The sequence below is a fragment of the Actinia tenebrosa genome, unplaced genomic scaffold (assembly GCF_029948245.1).
Source record: "Actinia tenebrosa isolate PJP-AT-01 unplaced genomic scaffold, QUT_ActTen_1.0 PGA_scaffold0__85_contigs__length_37466705, whole genome shotgun sequence".
Classification (NCBI taxonomy): Eukaryota; Metazoa; Cnidaria; class Anthozoa; order Actiniaria; family Actiniidae; genus Actinia; species Actinia tenebrosa.
In genome coordinates, this window is record NW_028292569.1 from 34192067 (window position 1) to 34214085 (window position 22019).

The 22019-nt window shown below is 35.9% G+C and overlaps 3 protein-coding genes across 8 annotated transcripts; 2 read left to right on the forward strand and 1 right to left on the reverse strand.

Annotated features, from left to right (window-relative positions):
• The first annotated feature begins 96 nt into the window (after positions 1–96).
• On the forward strand, positions 97–9497 carry LOC116303447 (protein FRA10AC1 homolog). Of its 2 annotated transcripts, XM_031712979.2 has the most exons (15): positions 97–260; positions 351–403; positions 516–611; positions 1193–1238; positions 2290–2366; positions 5894–5938; positions 6410–6448; positions 6546–6630; positions 6899–6944; positions 7092–7150; positions 7224–7278; positions 7584–7626; positions 8130–8323; positions 8821–8911; positions 8999–9497. In XM_031712979.2, the coding sequence occupies exons 1-15, from the start codon at positions 219–221 to the stop codon at positions 9039–9041; spliced, it is 1014 nt and encodes a 337-aa protein (XP_031568839.2). In that variant the 5' UTR covers positions 97–218; the 3' UTR covers positions 9042–9497. The 2 variants fall into 2 exon arrangements, 1 of the variants encoding a protein (XP_031568839.2); XR_004197959.2 differs by lacking the exons at positions 6546–6630; positions 6899–6944; positions 7092–7150; ... (3 more) ...; positions 8821–8911; positions 8999–9497 and having other exon boundaries at positions 123–260; positions 4766–5938; positions 6410–6438.
• Positions 3603–4760, forward strand: LOC148914148 (uncharacterized; the record flags this gene model as incomplete). The annotated part of the gene is made up of 1 exon (XM_089025964.1): positions 3603–4760. A coding segment is annotated over exon 1 (831 nt), but the record flags the coding sequence as incomplete, so codon positions are not given.
• LOC116303448 (alpha-1A adrenergic receptor) lies at positions 8431–21188 on the reverse strand. 5 transcript variants are annotated; one of them, XM_031712982.2, is made up of 3 exons: positions 21125–21188; positions 17156–17195; positions 8431–10887 (listed from the first exon to the last, which is right to left on the reverse strand). In XM_031712982.2, the coding sequence occupies exon 3, from the start codon at positions 10847–10849 to the stop codon at positions 9839–9841; it is 1011 nt and encodes a 336-aa protein (XP_031568842.1). In that variant the 5' UTR covers positions 10850–10887; positions 17156–17195; positions 21125–21188; the 3' UTR covers positions 8431–9838. The 5 variants fall into 5 exon arrangements, with proteins under 5 accessions (XP_031568842.1, XP_031568841.1, XP_031568840.1 ...); XM_031712981.2 differs by lacking the exon at positions 21125–21188 and adding an exon at positions 17617–17789; XM_031712980.2 differs by lacking the exon at positions 21125–21188 and adding an exon at positions 17498–17789.
• Between the last annotated feature and the right edge of the window lie 831 nt (positions 21189–22019).

Consider the following 22019-nt stretch of genomic DNA (forward strand, 5'->3'; position numbering starts at 1 on the left):
AAACCCTAAGAATCGGAAAAGGGAGGGAAAATAAAAGGAAATGGCTAAGAAATCTGGACTAAATTCAAACTAAATAAAGCTCGAATATTTTGAACATAGCAAACAATGGGAGCTGTCACAGTATCATCTTGCACAGCGGTAAATTTGTAAGGGGCTATACTTCATAGAAAACTACTTTGGGTGTATTTTTTAAATAATAAAGGTGATTCCATTATGACATGGAGTATCATTCTTTAAATTGCTGTTCCAAGATGGCGGAGGTTAGTGTTGTATCTTGTCATGAATGATTTTTATTCCTTTTTATGAATGAGATATTATTTAAAAACCTGCTTCTAACTCATTACATGTAGATGAACTATAATGAAGATTATGGATCTGAATTTGATGAGCAAGAGTCTAAAAGGTATAAACGAATGAACTGAAAAATATACTTCAAATAAAAACTGATCTTTTATTAACTTTCAGTGTTAGTTCAGAATGCATGCTTTAATACTAAGCTTATTTTTGTTTGGTAGAACATGGAAAGATGATGAACTTTCTGGTATCAAAAGGAAGAGCAACGCGACTACAGGTGTGACTTCAAAGAAGTTCATGACAGAGGAATATAGCAGGTATGAATCATCATAAAATGACCACAGTTACACAAGTCTTTAAAATTAACTGGCAGACGTATAATAGTCCCTTTTACAGTTCCCTGCTCCCTCTTGAAAGGCCAACGTGCCTTTGCATTGAAGCGAGACAAACGGTGAGCTTGCAATGATAGAGACCTTTGGACAATTATTCACATGTCTCTACCATTGCAAGCTCACTATTCATCTTGCTTCAATGCAAAGGCACTGGTACCTTTCAAGATGGCACCAGGAACTGTGAAGGGGACTAAAAAAGATAAAACACCTATATTTATCATTGGTAGTTCCTTCAGTTGAAATTTAACTGCTATCAATGGAAGCCAACGGTGCGCACTTTACCCCCTCTCACCATCAGTGCTCTGTTTTAAGAGTATTTAAAGCTGAAGCTACACGGATTAGAGAGAAGTTGAAACAGACGTGGAGATCCTAAGGATCGAACCGTGGACCTCAAGCTCTGAAGGTCGTGCACTAACCAACCGAACTAAGCCTGCTCCTAATATTATTAGTTGCTATACCAAATCACTTTACCCGATTTATTCACATTAAGATGTGTATGTCTTCAGGGTAGAAGGAAGGAATCAAAGGTTCCATTTTCTTGCATTAGATGCTGTATCCTTTGCCCCAGTGTTTATGTATCTATAAAGTTTATGCGAATTTTGAAAATGAGATATACGTTATAGGCAGTGTGCAGCCGCAGTTAAGCATGAAGGGATGGTAAAACACAAAAGAAGTGTTAGGAGAAGCAGGACTGGTAGCTGAGTACTTCTCAACATTTATTCAACATCTATTGCTTCAGTGATTTTTACCCATACCGCCTTTGGGACTAGTCACATAGTCACAGAGCTAGTCAACAATAACGTTTTTATCAAAAGACTGTATAAGATATGAGTGGCTGTGTCATATACAATATGCAAACACAAGCCGGAGGGGAGTGATTGTATATTCTATACAACATGACAGCTTATATTGTATATTACTTAACATTAAACACCTAGGTTAGTTCTTTTGTGTTCTACTAAAATTTTCAAGATAAGAGTGAATCTAAAAGAGAAAATTCAAGTTAAAGTATCAGAATTACAAACTCCTCTACAGTCATGATTTCTATTGTGTTTTCCTTGTGAATCATTAATGAGCAATGATAAGGGCTGTACAATGTTCAAAACTATGAACACATTTAATGCATTTGCATACTTGGTTTTGCAGTGCCACAAGCTTTTAAATGCCTTATTTGGTAAAACCATCCAGCTTTGCATCTTAAGCATTTGCATAGAATTATGCAAATACATTAAATATTATAATCATAGTTTTGTGTGTTGCACTGTATCTAATTTTGCTTAAGAGAGATGAAAGCCTGTCTGTCTTAACTCCCTTACACCAGCCCCTACACTCCCATTCTATCATAAATTATGCATATAAACCTTTATCTTTATAATCAAAGTAGGGCTAAGAATAACGGCCAGTCATCAGACAATGTATGGCCAGAACTGGATCTTGGATGTTCAAATCTTTGCCTTGCAGGTTATTTTGACCGGTAATGTTGAGCCAGAAATAAGGTATGACTGAGCTAAAAGGTCATCATGACTGGCCATCTTCCCCCAACATAACGGTGCACATCACCCCTACTTTTTTCTGCCATGTTTCCTTGACTTGTAACATCTAGTATTCAAGGCACAAAAAGATGATAAATGATTATCTGTTGTACTATGGACCAGGAATTGAACATTTCAAAAGAGACAGGTATGTTTGTTTAACATATTTTGTATTTGTATTAAGTAAATATTGGGTGAAGTATTGCAGGGCCTTGCTTAGGGGCTTCGAGCAAAGTTGGAAATGGCTAAAAATCATGATCAAAATCTCATACTGTCCCAACAAAGCATTCATTTAACTATTCTGAAAATGTAGTGGTTTGAGGCTGTCAGGTTATTTGGAATCTATTAGCGCCCAATGGATTGTTTGTGTCAATGAAAACCAGGGACGGATTTATGGTCTTTTTCTTTAAACGTAATTGTATTTTCATACGGTCTCAAAGGAGCCAGCCCGTACCTCTCAGAACGAGTTACATGATTGGATTAAAAAACAATAGATTGGTCATCCAAACAATAGCACTAAACCTAACCTTACAAAAGCGGTACTTTACTTGGGGAGCAATGAAAAACCAGCTTTTGAGTGGTACTGGATTACTCTCTCAAAGGTTTTATCTGAGGATGATGTTTTCTGGCCCACCCTTTCTTTGATTCCTAGATCCACCCCTGTAAACTTCCAAGTATTTATTTCCTATTATCTCAATTCATAACGTAATAAAATGTTTGATTCTAAGTTTGACTGCTTGGTGTGAGCCAAAATCGCTCAAGTTTTAGTTATCAAATGAACATGGATGTAGGAGCTGGGGGTAGGGGCTATGTCCCCCCCCCCACCCACACACACACACACTTTTTTCTGCCGTGCGCTTTCTAATTTTTCATTTTAACCCCCCCCCCCCCCCCCCCCCTCCCTCCTCCCAATAAAAATTATGCTCCTACGTCTCTGATAAACAGGAAGGAAGGGACATAAGCAGGAAAGGAGTGCTTCTCACACTTCAAAGTGCTTCATTACTGAACTACGCACAGGGGAAAAAAGCTATTGTAATTGTTTTATTATCTAGAAAGAAAATTTGCTGCAGTTTTTAATACAATTTTGGGATGGAAACGTTGCATGACAGACACTAAGAACGTCTGCGTAGGAGGCTAGAGAATGATTCGCTTTATTTAAAAAAAGCTTCTAAATGTACATTGATCGCGTGGTAATCACGAAAATATCCAAATAACTATAAATTGCTTATGGTTTGCGGATAGAATAAAATAGTTGAACACGCTTTTTAATGCATAATAAGTTATCGTTGGCATAGAGCTCTAAGGAAAAGTCGAGTTTTAAAAAGTTCACCTACTTCACGTCATTCTTCACGCCTATTGAACGATCTCTTCAGAAGCAGTCGCCTTCTTATGGTTTGATTTGATTCGATTTGAAGAATTTATTTCGAGAAGGATAAGACGTATTAATTAACTTACGAAATTTATATATCATACAGCCCTTAAAAAATGTTTTCACAGTACTGTTTGGGGTATTTTACTAAGCTCAAAACCTTGAAAATTTCGTAAGGGGATTCCCCAACTTCATCTCGGGGGGTTTGGGAACGGGGTTGCGAAAAGCAAACAAAAGATGGCGGTCGGTCGAAACGAGTCGAAACAGAAATAGAAAGTATGTTAAAATTCAACGCTCAGCTGAAAAGGATTATAAAATGAAGTACTTCAATTGTCGCTAAGTATGAGCAACCCTACAGAAATGACATCGCAAATTGATCCCGTTTCATTAAGTAGCTGCAAGGATACGAAGTCGCATGCAGATATCAAGGTTCCAAGGTGGCCTTATGACGAATGGAAACTATTAGAAACGACTACAGGACATCCAACAGTGGAAGGAGACTCTGAAACACGCTGTCCGAAGCACAAAAAACCGAAAGTGGCTGGTCCAGTCTTTGTAAAGTTTTTAGAACTGTTCTCAAACCAACTTGATATTCTTAACAGCAGTAAAAGTAAAGAAATCCTGAATGACATAACAACACTTCTGAGAACGAGCCTTGAGGAGCTTGGAAGGTCTTATAAATGCTTCGAAAAATGCCGACTTATCCAAGCAGGTAGCGTAACAGAGAAAACAAAAGTAGGAGAACCGAACGAATTTGACTTTTTAATTGTGCTTGACTATTTCTCAAACAAGGAACTATTCAAACTTAAGGTTAGAAAGGATGAATTTAAAATATATGTCAAGCAACCAGAAAATGTGGACGAATTCACTTTCAACTTATGTGATACAGAAACATCAGAAGGTGTGGGGTGCATTGATAGCTCAATGCGTTCCCAGTTTATGGAACTGTTGTTACAAATAATTGACAAATATTTGCCAAGTGGATGGAGAAGAGAAACAGTGGAGAACAAATCAATCTGCAGTTCTGGGATAGCTTGCACACTGCATTTGGTTTCTGAAAAGTTTAATTTACATGTAGATGTTGACTTATGTCCTTGTCTGCATATTGATGATAATGACTTTGAAGATGCTTTAATGATGCCTGAAAATGTCAGTTCACTCTTTTTTCCTTATTTCAGTGCACAAGTCTTACTTTTTGGTTACATGCAAGACCTTTTAGAGACATCTAAACTGGAACTGTTTGCAATACTTGGTAAAGAAGGCTCTTCTTGTGGTGCAATTTCAACAAGAATCACTGTACCTTTATTGGAGCTCTCATGTTTTCTTCCTTATGGACCAAACAATGGCCGTTTAAAAGCCTACTCCATTACAAAGTGTATTTTGTCATGTTTCCTTCCAAAACTAACAAAGGTCTTTGGTTGTAAATGTTGCTGTCATAAACTTGTTAGGTCCTACCATATTAAAAACATATTCTTTTACATGCTTAAAAACTATGAGGAAGATATTCACTGGCAAGATGACAAAGTCCCTCTACGTGTTTTAGAAATATTTTTAATTTTGAGGCAATGCATGGAACTTTCTGATGAGGAATCCAGCAATGATGCTGCTATTTCAACATTTTGTTTGCCTGGAACTCTGTACTTGGAGAATGTTACCAATTCAAGTCCATACTATGCAGATGAAGGTGGAAGTGAATTCTTTTTCACTCCAGATTCTCATAAGCCCAGGTATCAACTGAGTTCATCACCAGTGTTTGAAGAGTATCTTACAACTGGAAATGATGAAGCTGATGGTGCACTGAGGGAATGGTTTAACACGTTAAATAGCAAACCTTGGAACTCAAAACAACTTTTGCAAGATCTGATAACCTTATTAGATAGGTTAAATGAAATCATCCCTTAAGATAGTAAAACAGTTTTTACTTTATCAAATGCTGGCTATAATGACATTAGATATTTAGTGGAAAGACGTTTAGTATGGTCTGTGGTGAAATTCAGCTGTCAACAATGTACCAACCCAAGTATGTTTGATGTGTCTAAATGAGATGAGACCACCATTTTAAGTGGTCATCCAATCCATGGTGAAGGTCTAACCATTTGGAACTATTTTTAGAGCAAAGACAGCACCTTCTACTCAGTTTTGAGTGTTGGTCCAGCCAAGGCTTTAACCAAAACCTAGAGCACAATAATGTCCAGCCAGAAGGGGGATTTTTGAGCCATTTCCAACTTTGCATGATCCTTACAAACATGGACTCTTAAAGGTCTTTTCATTATAATTATTTCTACCTTAGTGTCTGATTTTGCTAGTTCTAGAGATGCTACTGACTTAGATGTTCTTCGAAAGGAGCACAGGTTAGTTACCATGAAAACCTTTCATTGAAGATGTTTCCAAATATTCTCAATAGCCCGATAATATTGCTCTGACATAATTGTATAAAATTTCCCAGTTATTTAATAATGTCATCTGATGACTCTTGAGGCATTGATTAGACTTCTAATATTAACAGGACATCTACATTATGGAGTTGTTAACTACAGCTACAAGAACCCCATGCACACTTTCTTTTGTTCAGTTAATTAGCACCAATTGTCTTGTTATTCTCATGAGGAAATCTCTCTCTCTTAAAGGTGTCATGGGTCCCATATCCAACATAGTGCTAGGAAATACAAGTTTGAATAAGAAAGATGATTTGCTAAGCATTTTGGTTGTGGTGGTAAAGTAATGCCATCATGCAATCAGCCTATTTGATAGACTGAAATAGTACACTAACTACTACTACTACTACTACTAATATTTTTATTATATATGCTACAATCTTACAGGTTTATCTGGAATGAGAATGAAGACTCAGATAACTCTTGGTAAGAACAGAAAAAGCATGCCAATATTTTTTTCTTGGAATTTTTAATAAATACACTAAATTGCTTAAATTAATTGATCTTTTTTTTGAAAAATAAGGGAGCAAAGGTTGGCTAAAAAATATTATGACAGATTATTCAAAGAGTATTGTATAGCTGACCTTTCCAGATACAAAGAAAATAAGGTACGACATCATAAGCATATTAAGGGGTGGGCCTTTATTTGGTTAGTCATAAAGAAGGGTCTTCCTCCTCCTTTCTCAAATCCATAGAGACTCCTCTTTATGCTGAAGTTTACCAACCCCTTTTTTTCCAATTCATAGAGGATCTCTAACACTGAAGTTTACCAACACCACGTTCTCCGATTCCACGATCTGCCTCTGGATATATCAAAATAAATTAAACTTTTATACTCCTGGAATGGTCATTAACTAATTAGCATTGTTTTGTTAGATTGCATTACGCTGGAGAATAGAAAAGGAAGTAATCGAAGGAAAAGGTGACAACTACTTCTACTGTCTCTTGTAGCTATTTTATTTCATGAACACATGCCATCATCAAAAATATAGTTAATTGTTGGATGATTTAGATGCAGAGTTACATGGGAGGGTTAGACGCTCATAAATATCTCTTTTACATCTCATAGGTCAGTTTGTTTGTGGAAATAAAAAATGTCAAGAAAATGAAGGGCTGAAAAGTTGGGAGGTGAGTCTTGTATATTGTTGTTCAAAACTATCGTGATATTAACCCATTTTCAAATGTTGTTACCTGTTTTCAGGTCAATTTTAGTTATGAAGAGCACGGCGAGAAAAAGAATGCTTTAGTAAAATTAAGTAAGTATTTTAAGGATGTTAATGCGATATGATGGACACATAGCTTGAGCATACTGTCTTTCCATGTCAGTCCTTGTGTCATTCCCTAGAGTATCATTTCTTTGTTTAACGTTCGCGAAGACACATGAAATATGGATGCGACTTGAACAAAGAATCTGGCTTATTCTCAAAAGAATGAAACATGGTCTAAAAAGAGAAAACATAAGCCCAAGCTAAAAGAGTCTATTGGTATTATGAGTAAGGTTACTGGCAGGGTTCTACTCATTTAAATTTAATACAAATTTGTCACTGTATTTTAACCTCAGGACTGTGCCCAGATTGTTCCTTCAAGCTCAACTATCATCATCAGTAAGTAAATTTAATGCCCTTTTTAAGAAACCTTTTAAACAAGTCTTCAAAATTCATACTTAATCATGTTTAGAACAGTATCTTCTTTGCGGTTATTTTTTCTTTGCAAGAAGGTTCTCTGTTCCAAAACATCATTTGAAAAATTCCCCTTTCTAAAAAACGCATTTTGAACCTTCTGAAAAAGGCTTCTACCCCAACAAATCTTTAGGAATAAGGTGTTCTCTTCGTATCAACTTAAGTAAGGTTCCCCTTGTTCCAACTCCTATAATGTTTTAGAAAAGGTCCTAATGAATTGGGCATCCTTTCCCATAGGAATTAGAATAAAAAGGCAAAAGACATGGTTGCAATGCTTGTTGCCGTAGCAGAAAAAACTATATCATCAAGTGGAACCCAGAATCGCCTCCTTCTTTGGGGAGGGGAGGGAGGGGAAGATTTGGAAGGGGATTTGTTTTAAACTTAACCTTACAGCTGCTATTTTTGTTGCTTGTGGTTTAACAACGAAGAAGGAAGTTGGCAAAACAAAAGAAAAAGGAAGACAAAGAAAAAGAAAAACGCGAAAAAAGATCCAGATCAAAAAAGAAGAGAAAAAACAAAAGAAAACGTGATGGAAAAGATGAAGATAAAGATGATTATTCATCCAGCTCAGAAGAAGAAAAATCGGAAGAGGAAAGTAAAATATCTTCTCACGAGAAATCAGGTAAGATTGACACAGTTTGTTAAAACAAACCTTCAAATGGCATTCTTATTATTATTATACATCTTGCTTATCATCGTATTTGTCTGGGATGAAGATGAGGAGAGGACGATGATTCCATCTTTTATTTAACAAAATTAACATAATCTAAAAGGTATGAAACGCGTTATATATGGCACAAATAGTCTTCTCAAGCAGAAGCTACTTATCTTCATCTGAGCCCGGCTGTACGGAGGGTAGATAGTGGTAATGGATAAATTTATTGGATAAGAGCATTGATTTATCCACTAGATATGGATTTATCCTTTAGACAGCGCTATCCACCCTTCGTACAACCGTGCCCTGGAGTGAAGTATTATGAGATATTACATTGGGTTATTTTTTGTATAAACATCCAATAATGTGATGCACATCTTGATTGCATCATATAAAATACATTCATGGTCTAATAACTGATCTTCACATACTTGGTAACTCTACTTATTTTATTTTTCTTGAAGATTCTCGTGAGGAGAGAGCAAGTACGAGTAAAGATGACGAGCCAGAAGATATCTGGAAGGGGCCTGCTAAAGTGCAGGTGGACAAAACAAGGTAAAACTACTGAACCAGTCTCAATAAATAGAAAAAATAACAGTGCAAAACGAAGACCAACTAATATCCCCCATTTCTATTTTTCAGGGAGGAAGAATTCGAAGAGTATTTTCAAGATATGTTTGTGTAACAAAGTTGTTGATCGAAAACAATCTTGAATTCATGGAGGTCAGGTCACGTGATTCGTTATGGTCACGTGGCTTTCTGATGTCACGTGATTAGGGTGTAGAATCCAGAAGGAAGAATCAGGCAGTATGGTCGAGCAGGTAACTTAACAAATACTCAGGGATGTTTTGTCTATATAAGTATGGTGGAAAACGTTGACCTGCATCGGTAGCAAGTGTGGCCATAGCTCTAGAGGCTGCTCCTTTTGTTTCGTCAATTTTTAATTTAATTTTTAGCCTCAAAGCGCACAGCAATTGGGGTTTCTTACTCTTCCTTCAAAAACGTCAGATTCTCCCATGGTTAATCAAAATTACAAAAATAATAGAAAGTAGTAAAAATTTTCCTTTATGTTAAAGTGAATGCATGCAAGTTTGCATGTTTTTGTATACACTAATAAATCATTTCTAGGTTAGCAGCAAAAGATTGCAGTTGCCCTCTTTCATTATGTGGAAATGAAACATGAGGCAGCATTTTCTCTGTTTCTCGGCTAATTATATGACTGATCCTTCCGTAAACAGGCCGAATGTCCTCGTTATTTTGTCTAAATACTAGAAACAAGAAAGAGCCACACTTCCATGCGGGAAGAAAGGGAGGTATCCACCCCCTCCCTACCCCACTTTATCTAACACACTTTTCGTGGTGTCTTTGCTTTAAGTTATAACCTTAATATCTAAGAATTTATTGGTACGCCTTTAAAAACGGATGCGAGGGAGACCAAGGGACGCCACGCATGCGCGGTTAGGATGATCTAGCAGACGTGCCTTATTTATCTGCCCACTGCGTTCGTAGACATTCTCCCAGTAGTGAACTGTTTCTTAGTCTTTGTGAGATACTTTTGCCCTCTGGCTGAAAGTAAGTCAAACTGGCCGAGTCTGAGTTCAGGCGGACAGTTCGCTGACTCACATTGCTTGTGGCTCTCTGCCTCCGGAACCGAATGAAGCGCAAGAACAGTTTCTTGAATGCTCTTCTGTAGCCACGATTCAAACAAGTGTAGATGACAGGATTTAGACACGAATTAAGGTATTCCAGCCACTTGATGACGTTTAAAACCACATTAGAGACCTTGAAACCAGGGACGTGTGCAAACCCCATCACAACGATAAAGAATGGGCACCAACAAGCAACAAACACTCCTATCACGACTGCAATAGTCTTGGCTGCTTTGACATCAGTCGTGTAATTCCGTCCTATCCGTCGTACCTGTTGCCTTGCAACCAAATAAATCCGAATATACATGACGATCATTATAGCCAGCGGACAAAAAAAGCTGCCAAACGCTGCAATGTCCATGTATTCGTTACCAGGCCACCGAACAAGACGAAGGCAAGAAATGACCGCGGCGTAGACCCAAACAAAGAAGATTATAACGATAGCTTTTTTTGACGACATAATATTTTCGTAATAAAAAGGCATTGTTATTGCAAAATGCCTATCGATACTGACAGCCATCAAGTTCATTATTGATGCTGTTCCACATAATATATCCATGCAGTCCCAGAAAAGTTTTAGTTCGGGGCCAAAATTCCATCGGTTGTCGGTGATTTGAAGGGCGCACCAGAACGGCATGGCCACCAACGCTACGAGAATGTCAGACGCGCTAAGACTCACCACGAAATAGTTACAGATCGTGCGCAACTCTGGGAAGATGGAGAAACTGGCGCATACGAGGGAGTTTCCCAGTATTGTCAGGAATATGAGTAGTGCAACAAACATGGCTGCGATGATGTTTGATTGACTTGGGTCGATGTCCATATTTGGTGTTGTGGAATTCATTTTGGAACTCTTGCACGGATTGAACTTGGAGAAACGAGCTAAAAAGGGAAAAATATATATGAAAAACAGTAATAAGAACTATTCTCGTTTATCTTATTTGAAGAACTAGGATATTCTTGAAGACCCGTATCTGACTGGGCGCCATCTTGGATTCGCATGCCAACCGTCATGGCAGATTTTTAATTTACATATATGATCCTCGAGACGTCACACACACTATAAGAACTGCTTCGACAAAGAAAGACTATTGCAATATCTGAATAATTTATATCTGTAGTGATGGGAAACCGTTGCAGATTAAAGATTTAGGTCTAGAATGGGCGCCATCTTGGTTTTGCACGCCAACCGTCATGTCGGACTTGTAAGAGCTACTGCGCCAAACCACTCAGATTATGATATCAAAAGATCTAGGCTGCTATTTAATTTGTAGCTCTTAAAATTCTTATCTATACCGATAGTAGACTAATTATTTCGACTTATTTTGACTTGTTCTAAAAAGTAAAAGTGAAAACTACTTTGCGTGGAACTTCCGAAAAGACTTTTGTTGCTCTACTCAGACAACTATCTAAAACTTTACTCATATCAGACTAAACAGCATAAATATGAAACAGTGACTGTAATTAGTACAATACGTTATCAATACCGTGGTGATAAACACCTTGGATGTTAAGAGCTGATTTGCACGAAATTCTCGATCGCTGGTGCGAAAATTTCCTCTATTCGAAAGGAATGAATTTTCGGAGCATTTTCGTAAAAAATTGACATTTTTATAAAATATTGTAATACGAACCTTTAACTCAAGGCGGCTGCAATTTGGTTGCTACGAAATCCTAAAGATGGAGTTTTCACGCCTTTTATATCAGGATATGAATGCTCAAATGGTCTAAATTATTAAGTTAACCAAAGGTTTTAAAACCCATTTCTGCAATTTAAGTATGCAAATACATAAGGCTTTTTGTGAAAATTAGGTGGCAACTTGGACAGGTCTGTTAAGTGCTGTTGTTACAGTATTGCGGTCCGAAGTCTTAAATTAATTGGAACGTGTTCAACATGGTGCTAATGACTTGGCACCCACAAGCGAAAATTTAAAATAATAAAACATGTTTACATATCACGTATAATAAATGCCTTCATTTATTCGTAAATATGGCTTTATTTGTATTTTTAATTGAAACAAACCCATAAAATAACGGCTAGGAAGCTGGTGATCTAAGTGTTACATATAAATACGTTGTCATTTAACTGAATGCTTTTGCTTTTCAGATGCAAAATCAAATTAAATTTGCACACAATTTTTCCCCCTCTAAATCTTTATATTGATTTTGGTCTTGGCAAGATCATTATAACAAAAAGTTAATAATAAGACTAATATATTGAATTTGCAGCACAAAAGAAAAATGCAGAGTTACAGAAATTATTTAACTCGTTAATTAATAAGTACCTGTTAACATTTTTAACATGAAGCTTTTTTAAAAATATTCTCTCTTTAAGGAAAACATAAATACTGTCGTTCTTCTTGTAGGAAAAGTACCCAAATTACTTAAATTTAATTCAGATTAGAGGGTTTAAATGTGAATTCATTTTTGTTGAAAATTAAAGTCGAAGTCTTGCAAGAAGAAAGTATTTTATGACTATTGAAAACTTAGTTTACGTCTGTCGTATTTTTTGTAAAAAGTTTAAGTTACTTACAATGTCCTGTATCTTGCTTCGTATAGTTCTGGATATTTAGTTAAAATTTCTAACTCTGCTGTTCTTTATGTAGTACTCAGTGTTAAAATTTCGTGTCACTTGTCAGACTTCTATTTCCCGTAAGATAAGCCAATGTTGACGCGATAAACTCCGCATCACATTTAGCCCTATCGATTGCAGATCTGTCGTAAACAAGTCATCCCGCGAGAATCCCGGGAGGAGTTTGAGGACACCTAATTTTTCGGGATTTTATATAAATTTTCTTAATTCTAAAAACCAGCATCACTAGGATTAATCGTCAAAAATGCGGATTACTTCAAAATGTAAGAATCAAAATCACAATAGAATCTTCCCAGCGTGCACTTTTTGAAATCCGATCGTCTTGGCCTAGAGTTCCAATTGCAAGCGGTGTCTTACCGGAGCCGGGCTTCAAAACAACCGTTTTACTTAATTCTAAACTATTGCATGGAAGTAGTTTATCCGCTCTTTTGTGATTCTTCGGTCGGAATTCCGCACTCAATTGCGATTCTGTGTAGCGTGATAGCAATATTTGACTCGGTTCTTTATCTTGTAAATACATTGTCTTTTCCTACTCGGGAACCTAATGAAATCACGCGCTCTGAGTGGTTGTGTTTGTCCTATGACGATGCTTCTTGAATTCCCATCCGGGCCGACGTATTCCCGCCTCAAGAACTCTGTCTTGGCGGGCCCTTTTCTTTTTCAGTCCACCTGCGAATTCATAAACTCATTCTTAAAGGCTCAGTCAAATGAACTTTAATATTTGTCGTTGTTCACCAAAAAGAAAAACCCTTTTGTATCTTAAAGTAACCGGGTGCAAAATTTTAAGTTCACTTAAATCCGTATTAAATCTTATCTCAGTCACGAACTTAAGGTATTACAGTAAGGTTCACCCAACCAACAGCGTATTATTCCATTATGATTTTTATTAGGGCGAAGTGTCTTACAAAGGCGTGGACTTGGTAGCTTCTGACAATACATGGACTATGAATTTAAAATCAGTGGCTTCCCATGTAACAAAGATATACGTGTTTTATCATGTTTCCACTTGTCATGTCAACTCTTAGTCCTTGGCGAGCGAGTGAGTGTCTTCTTTATGTTACTAAAGTAGTTCCATTCAATTTTTTTTTTTTTTTTTTTTTTCACGAAAGCTGTTTCAAAAGAATAATTGTAAAAATAAAACAGAAATGATATAGTATAGGTATAGTAAAAAAAACTTAACTTAAAAAAAAGTAGTATACATTGGATGGATTTTTTAAAATATCTCCCTGTACTAAGTGTCTGTCTGAATTTCTCTCTATATTTCTCTTTCCCTTTCGCTTTTCCCTCTCTTCTTCAATCTCAGTTTTATTGGAGAAAATCTCCATTACATTTGAAAAAGCCTTGAATCCATAAAATCATTAAGTCCAGACAGTGGGTGCAAACAAGAATAAATTGCCGTCTAAATCTAAGTCCTTATGCTCGGTATTATGTCTTTGAGCCAATTTGCTTCAGACAAATTTCCCTTGTAGTTACAATATATTTCAATATTTCGCCGACTGCAGTTAACGCCTTAACAAAGTATTAAGTTTCAAACTTTATTTTTATTTGATTGAAAATATGCTCTCATTTGGCTTGTTATCTTTTATCTTGTCGGTTTTTTATTCCCTTCGCTCTGCTTTCCCTTTTTTCCTTCCTTTCAAATACCTTCCTCTCTCGTTCCTTCCTTTTCCCTTCATTTCCATTTTTCTTTCTCTGCTTTCTCTTCACTTCCCTTTCGTTCCTTTCCTTTCCGCCCAATGTAGTTTTTTTTGAAAAAAGGTATTTTAGTAGTCTCCGCTATCCACACCGTTATTTTAATTTATATTTTCTGAAATTTGCAAATAAATTTTTTTTTAAATCCTTTTCCATCCCCCGCCCATTGTTGATTTTTCTAGATATCTAAAATAACTTTCCCGTGCACATATTGTAAACAAGCTTTTGACATCGACCAAAATTCATGTTTATTTAGTTTTTTCGTGTTATATCGTGGGAACTTGACGCTGGAGTTCGCACTGTTTCATATCAAAGATATTGTAGTTAAGATATCTAGATATATATAGGTCTACAAAGCTCGCGGAAGTGTCATCAAAATGAATTGGCTTAATTTAGTGGATTTAATCAGATATATTGATGAGAAAATTCATTGGAAGAATGCAAGGACAAAGCAATAATTATGAAAATTAAAGCTTTTCATATTTTTATCGTGTTCAGTTTTAAAAACCTTCATTTTAAATACAAAAATGCTAGAAAGACTGCCCACTTGAAAGGCTAACGTTTTTTTTTTTCTCTCTTTTGCTTAAACTTTTTTTCTGCTCTCTATTTGCTATTTAGGTGTTGTTTTTTAAATTTATTTGTGGTCTTTGAGCACATATAAAACATGACTGAAGAAAATGCGGCCATAACCAGAAAAATTAACGTAAAAATTGAAGTATTTACCTTTGGTGTTTTAAATTCATTAATCGTCATAAACAGATAGCTTTACCAAGGAAAATCTCCCATAACTATTGATGTTATTTTCTTCCAGCTACTGAGATCGTCTTACAGATGAATTTAACAGTTAAAATGTTCAACTAGGTTTCGACATTGAAAGATGACATGGTAATGTTTACCCAGCTGAAAGATGGATTATACCATAAATATTTTTTCTAAAAATCAAATCTACTATAAATAGAAAAACGTTATATAGATGGCAATTTTTGAATATCTCGAAATTTTTATGCATTCATCTCAATATGTTTATCGACATTGAAAGATTACATGGTAATGTTTACCCAGCTGAAAGATGGATTATACCATAAATATTTTTTCTAAAAAATTAAATCTACTTTAAATAGAAAAACGTTATATAGATTCAATTTTTAAATATCTCGAATTTTTTATGCATTCATCTCAATATTATATGAAATCGTTAAAAACAATAAAGTATTTTCAGTAGCAGAATATTTAGTATGAAGTATTAAAGAATATGTATATAAACCGAAACGTGTCGTTCAATCTACATCAGGGCGTGAATTCTTCAAAAGATGAAGTCCTTTTCTGCCAATATCGAATAAAGTTTTAAAATGTTTTAAAAAAATAAAAACTTACTTGGTTTTTGGAGAAAAAAGGTTTCTTTTTGCTGTCAGCAACAGTGGTTTTGGTTTAATGCCGGCTTGTTTATCTGCCAAAATAATCTAACGATTGGGCCCTTCGCCAAATGATCAGAACAACGACTCCACAGGAAGCCCAAGCTATATTTCTGTAAATTTATTACGCCCTAGCAACATCCAGTCCGATGTACGGAGATTACGTCAGTTGTTAAACTATTCACAGTTCACGAAGGTTCTAGGCAACCAATCAGAATGCTAATGGATACGTTAAGAAATTGATCGGCTATAATTAGGTATTGGATCTATGAAAAATCAAGAACAGTAGCACGGGTGGGGTGGTGCGGTCGGAGAGTCACCCCAGCCACAACAGGACTCCAACCAGCTCATGTGCAGAGTCAGTAGGGAAACTGAATTCTTTCTCATGTAAATCAAGCTCACCATTTTCCAGACATCGTTTCGCTGGTCAAACACAAAGCATTCAGTCGAGGTTGCAAGGTTCAAATTTGAATAATCAGTTGAAAGTACCTTGGCGCCTCGCTTGAGCGCTTTGTGTTTGACCAGTGAAACGATGTCTGGAAAATGGTGAATTAGACCAGATTTAATTATTCCTGCCTCCCGTCATGCCTGTCATGGCTGCCATCACGTGATGGTGCAAAACCTCTACGTGAGATATATTTTACTGTTATGTTCATTAACCTCGATCGAATACCTGAATACACAAACAAGTACTTCCACTAACATACGCAATTACACTCTGACAGTCTGGTAATAACCATCTAAAACAGGTGTTCTATTCCCATCTATGCTTGAGATTAATTACTGATCACTCAACGATGCCCACCTAATTATGCGGGACACAGGAAGTAGTTTTTAAAGTGAATTGTTGCAGTATTTTTTCGCTCTCGAAATTTTTATATTTTTCCACAAAAAAAGTTCGGACTCTTTCTGACTTTGTCTATTGTAAATTATGTTTTCCTGTCTCACTATTCCACTGTGCAGTGGAAGACAAATTTTATGTCTCAATCCCTGTCGGTCTGGCAGTCTGTCTGTGGGTCTGTCCGTCTGTCTGTCCTCTGTCCGTCTGTCTGTCTGTCCTTCTGCCTGTCCGCCATTTTGACGCTATTTTCTTATTTTCTTTAGATAAGTTATTGAAATTTTCCATTGAACAATTCATGTTCATGTTCATTCAGTTTCATTTTCTCAAACATTCATATTTGTTCCCTTCCTTTAGTTCATTTCCCACATCGCAATTTTTACATATTCATTTTTCATGGATGGTAATCGATCTCAGCTTTTATACTTCAATTTTCTATTGCTGTTATCACTCCGGATCTTACGGTGATAATCTCTCTTACGTTACTTCCTCTATAAGCTTTTTTTCATCCGAGAAAAATTTGTGAGCTGAATGATCGAGAACGAAAAATTCCGATCAGAAAGACCAAATATATACTATATAGCAACAGCAATTTTGCAACAACAAAAAACTTACCAGAGATGGATTCTCCTTTGCTATTTTGCTCTGCTTTTTCCTAAATAAGAGAAAAATAGGTAATTTTAGCGAAAGGAATTATTTCAATATTATCGCATAGAAATTGTTTCCTTGAAAGATCAACAAAGTTTTCCAAAACTCATACAAAATAAGATACTCCGTCTGGCAAGCGAATAATCAAAATGTTATTATTTCAACTGAACTTTGTTTGTTTATTATTATAGGGTTTATTCCTGACGCGCTTGAAAAGTGAAAGCTGTTCAGTTCATCGTCGTATGATAATGAGATTCATTAAGGAAACCTTTTCGCAGTAAGGAAAACCATTCTAGTGCTGGCGAATACCTTTTCACTGTCGTCCGCTATGAGAAAAAAACCATTTCGATGCCACCGAAGAACCCATTTCAGTGCTGATGGATTAAGTGTCGAAGATATAAAGTACACTTTAAATAAAAAGGGCTTACTTTAGATAAATCTCCAGTTCTTATTTTGTTGGCTCTTGGGTGGATGGGATAGTTGATCTTGATCAGGAAACACCCTTCGAAACTAAAAACAGCAATTTCCCGTGCTATATTTATCGTCTGAATCTTGAAATTTCCAAGCTTTTAGTGAAAACAAAACTCGTTTGATTGTTTGAATTTTTTTCTTGACTTTTGATTATTCACTTCAGTTTCAGTGCGATAGTCATCAGTACTGAAAATATAGTTTCAAAAGCATGTCGTAGCGAAACCAATCAAGACGACATGCAACGAATTACAATAACAATAACCATATAATCTTTCTAACGTCAAATCTAACAGTACTTCGAGAACGTTCGATCATATCCGATAATGCTATTATAAATCCACTTTCCTTGGGTTGCTTTTCCCAGTAAATATTAGCCATAAATAGATGGCTGGAGGGTCAGACGTTGGCTTGATTTTTTTCTTGCGTTCGGCTGTAGTTCGTTGTAATATTTATGTTTTAGACAAGACTGGTTATTTCGCAATATTTGTCTCCTTTTTGCATCCTAATGTTCTCGACCTCCACTAGACAAAATATTCAACTTATGTTTTAATTTTTGATGAGAGAAGATAACAAGAGAATTTGATAGGAAAACCTTAATTCTGGCGAGAGAGACGGACGGAAAGAAAGAATGAAGGGAAGGAAGGAAGGAAGGAAGAGGAGATGAAAACAAGAAAGGAAGGAAGGAAGGAAGAAATAAAGAAATAAAGAATGAATGAAAGAGAGAGAGAGAGAGAGGACAGCTATAAAAACCTGAGGTCCGCATGGTGCTCTGAAGTTTGAGCCCACGATCGATCAACCACTATTGATGGATTGCAAGCATTCCCAAGAAAGTCAAAAGCCAAAAGCATTGCGGCCATTGTGGTGTCGTTAATAATGAATGCTAATCTCGACCTGAAACCGAAAAAGGCCTACTATTTTTACGATTTTCATTTTCCAATGAAATGACACTGATCTTTAGATTGTTTCAGTGTGGTACAAACTCATATAAACTAGGTATAGCAACTGCATATATTCTGTAAAATTTCAAACTAGCTTCTACATATTCGTTGCAAATTTTACATTGCGTTGAACGTGCAAGAGTACAAACCCCACTAATATGAAGTATCAAGCAACTATCTCTGTGGGAACTGGATACTATGGCAGAGCGACTACATATATTCTGTGTAGAATTTCAAACTAGCTCAAATTATTCGTATTTAAATTCCGTGAAAGATTGCATTGAATCTATAGTACAAACCTCACATATTCTCAGCGTACTGAGTTTGTGTAGTTTTTCTTCCGAGGTATTCTAATCGGTTTCTTTAAATTTACTGCCGACATGAAAACCATACAAGTGTTCGAAAAAGTTTGTCAGTAGAACTTTATCAGGCATCAGCCGTGCACTGAAGTCGGAAGCTGTCGTTCATCAGACGCTGTACAAATAAACTATTTGAACTGTATTTTCAACAAAAGAGTACTGAAGGGATTGTGCAATAGAAAAAGGACCAAGGTTAAGCTGATTCGATACAATATGATTGTAACGAAGAATCATCGTTTCCATTAGAAGAGCATCATTGACTTAAGGATAGAACTTAATACCACTGTATTCTGTTGCCGGCTCCGGACTTAAGAACACTAGAAAAACTGATTATTCACGAGTAGAGAGATATTCTACAGTACAACTGACATATTGATCTCATTTGCTTATGTTTTATTAACACCTTGTTGCTCATGGAATAACTTTAAAAGTTTTCTAGTGACAATTCAAAATTTTTCAATGTTAAACTTGGTCTAAGTTGGGGCTTTCTTTTGGTCCTTTTTCACTACTTCATACAGACCCAATTCATTTTATTTCTCAAACGATTCTTTCTCATTCATTATTTTAATTGTTTGGTTTTTGATGAGTTGTGAGACAAGATCCATCCTTTACTCTTCCGTTTCTTATTCACAGTGAACATGTCACTTCTTATTCAAAGAATTCATTAGTGAAGTTAAAAAATTAGAACGTTTTTCTTCACCTAACGAGATAAATAAGCGAAGCCGAGAAAATGTTCTCTGCGAGTGACCAATTTCCTAGACAAATCACTATATGCTACATTTCTCTTTATTGAGACCGCAGTTGGGAAAAAAGTTAATTGAAAATCTTTCTTCACTCCAACGTAGTACATGCATGTATTCACAAATGAAGCACGCCGCAACGATTATGTTATTCTATTACTGTACACTGTAATTGAAATTGCCCTTCATTGGTCTGAATATTTAATACTTACTTTACTCCTGGGCAGAAGTTCTAGCTCCTATAAATGGTTTTTATTCAACGGTCTCAAGCCTTGAAGGAGCGAGCTCTCACTGATACATAAATGTCCTTTGGAAAACTACCACAGCCCTAATCACCGAGGTCGTGAACGGAAATGAAGGAGTGCTAGAAAAAATTCCCTTTTTTTCTTTAAAACAACGGGCAAATATCGTTATACAGTACTTAGTGTATCTTGCAAATTATTGACTAATAAACTGGAGTTTTTAACTGTTCATGGATATTCTCTCACTTAGCCGGGAAAAGCTCAAAGGATACCGCCTCACTCGATCAGGAAGCGTATTTGATGGAGTAGTTTCTTTTGAACTATCAAGCAAATGTTGAATAATTGTTTTTTTTTTGCTTTTTCTTCAGTTGGTAAGAAAAATAACTGAAAAATAACTGAGTGAATAACTGAGCATACTCAGCGTTCATTTTCAGATGATTTAAATGAAAATCTAATAACACTGAAAAAATTCATTAATTGAAAAATTGGGTTTAGATTTTAAATCATTTTTTGTTTTTGAAAACCAATTCATCAATAAAAAATCTCAAGCGTCAGGGGGTAAAAATTAGATTAACGTCCAGCGTGTAATTTAACATAAATAAAATAAAAAATGAACTGGAAATGAAGACGAAAATCCATGCCTTTTTTTGTTTAATTGCTATCTTTCAATACAACATTTGATGGTAGTTTTATTTTTGTCATGCAATTACTTTGCTCTTAGCTTCTTGTCTTCTTTAAAAGTCTTTTTGGCGCCTGATTATGGAATTATATTGATATTGATTTAATATTCCTGCAGTTATACTTCGAAATATGAAAAACTGCATAACCTATTGAATCTTTGTGAGGATTCTATTGCTATGTTAAACATAGTGAAGGATTAAAACTTCAGGCTTTATAATTATAATCCGAAAAAACTCTACGTTATGAGAATTTTGCAATATATTTGTATGTCTATTTTGCAATTTATGTCTATTTTTATATATACTTTTTAAAGTGTATTAGTGTGTACTGTAGATAAGTTTAGGTCAGTTCAGACCCTTTACATTTAGTAAGAACATCTAAGAATATCTATCTGACACGACACATCCATTTCGGAATTTATCATTGTGTAGCCATTTACAAAAAGGTTTATCTTGAACACTGATATCTATTCCGTTAAAAAATCTATTTTTATCGAGTCACTTACCTTAAAATTTCAATCTTCCGTGCTTGAGCCACTCCAGCAACGCTAAGCTACTGCAGTGCCTAGTTGATGGATAAAGCACCAAAAAAATAATCAAATAATGTTTTGAAAGTGCTGGATTTTAACTATTGGTTCCCCCACGGAGTTCCGTCTGTCAAGAGGGCGGGTTACTAATCTAGGATATCAAAAACAAATGTCTCATTAAAGAATGAAGGAAAATACGATAGCAAAAACCGGAGAGACAGGAACTGGTATTACTTTATAATTATTATTACTTGAAACGCTCAAAAAAACAAACAAAAAAAACAAATAATTTTGATTTTTTTCTTCTTTATTTATTTTTTTCTTCGCTGTTTTCATGTTTCAATATTGTGGGTCTAATTGTCCTAGCAACCTTTTCGTACAGCAGAAACATTTCTGCGCATGCGCAGGCTTGTTCTCTGTCGTTGTCAAACAAAAACTAGAATAGTGTTGATTTTAACTGGTAATTGTACGTGAACCAGATATTTGCCAGTCAATGGTTTAATGTCAATCATCATATACAAGTGTGTCATTTACCCCTCCCCTCCTTAAAAACAATATTACTGACTTCCATTTGGCGTTTGAGTCTCAAACCATGTGATAGTACGCTTCGCTTTTCTCTTCCGTCCTTCCCTTGATGCACCGGGAACTCACTAAATTCTTCCCATCAACCACAGCGTGAGATCAATAAGACAAGAGAAGCGACTGGGTACGAGTCTGGTACGTAAATCAAGCAAAAACAATTTTTTATTGTTTATTTGTTTGTTGATTGTTTATTAGGCCTAGGGCAAACGTCGAACTTTCCATGCACTGAACTCTTTAAAAAAATGGATATCAGGTGATAATGAGGCGACATTCTTTGATGTAATTAAGTTCG

Excerpts from the sequence above, each read along its gene's own strand:
- LOC116303448 (XM_031712982.2), bottom strand. The coding sequence starts at position 10,849 with ATGAATTCCACAACACCAAATATGGACATCGACCCAAGTCAATCAAAC.
- LOC116303447 (XM_031712979.2), top strand. The coding sequence starts at position 219 with ATGGAGTATCATTCTTTAAATTGCTGTTCCAAGATGGCGGAG. Across the intron at positions 5,939-6,409 it reads GTTCTTCGAAAGGAGCACAG|GTTTATCTGGAATGAGAATG; the intron begins GTTAGTTACCAT and ends ACAATCTTACAG. Across the intron at positions 8,912-8,998 it reads GTGCAGGTGGACAAAACAAG|GGAGGAAGAATTCGAAGAGT; the intron begins GTAAAACTACTG and ends TCTATTTTTCAG.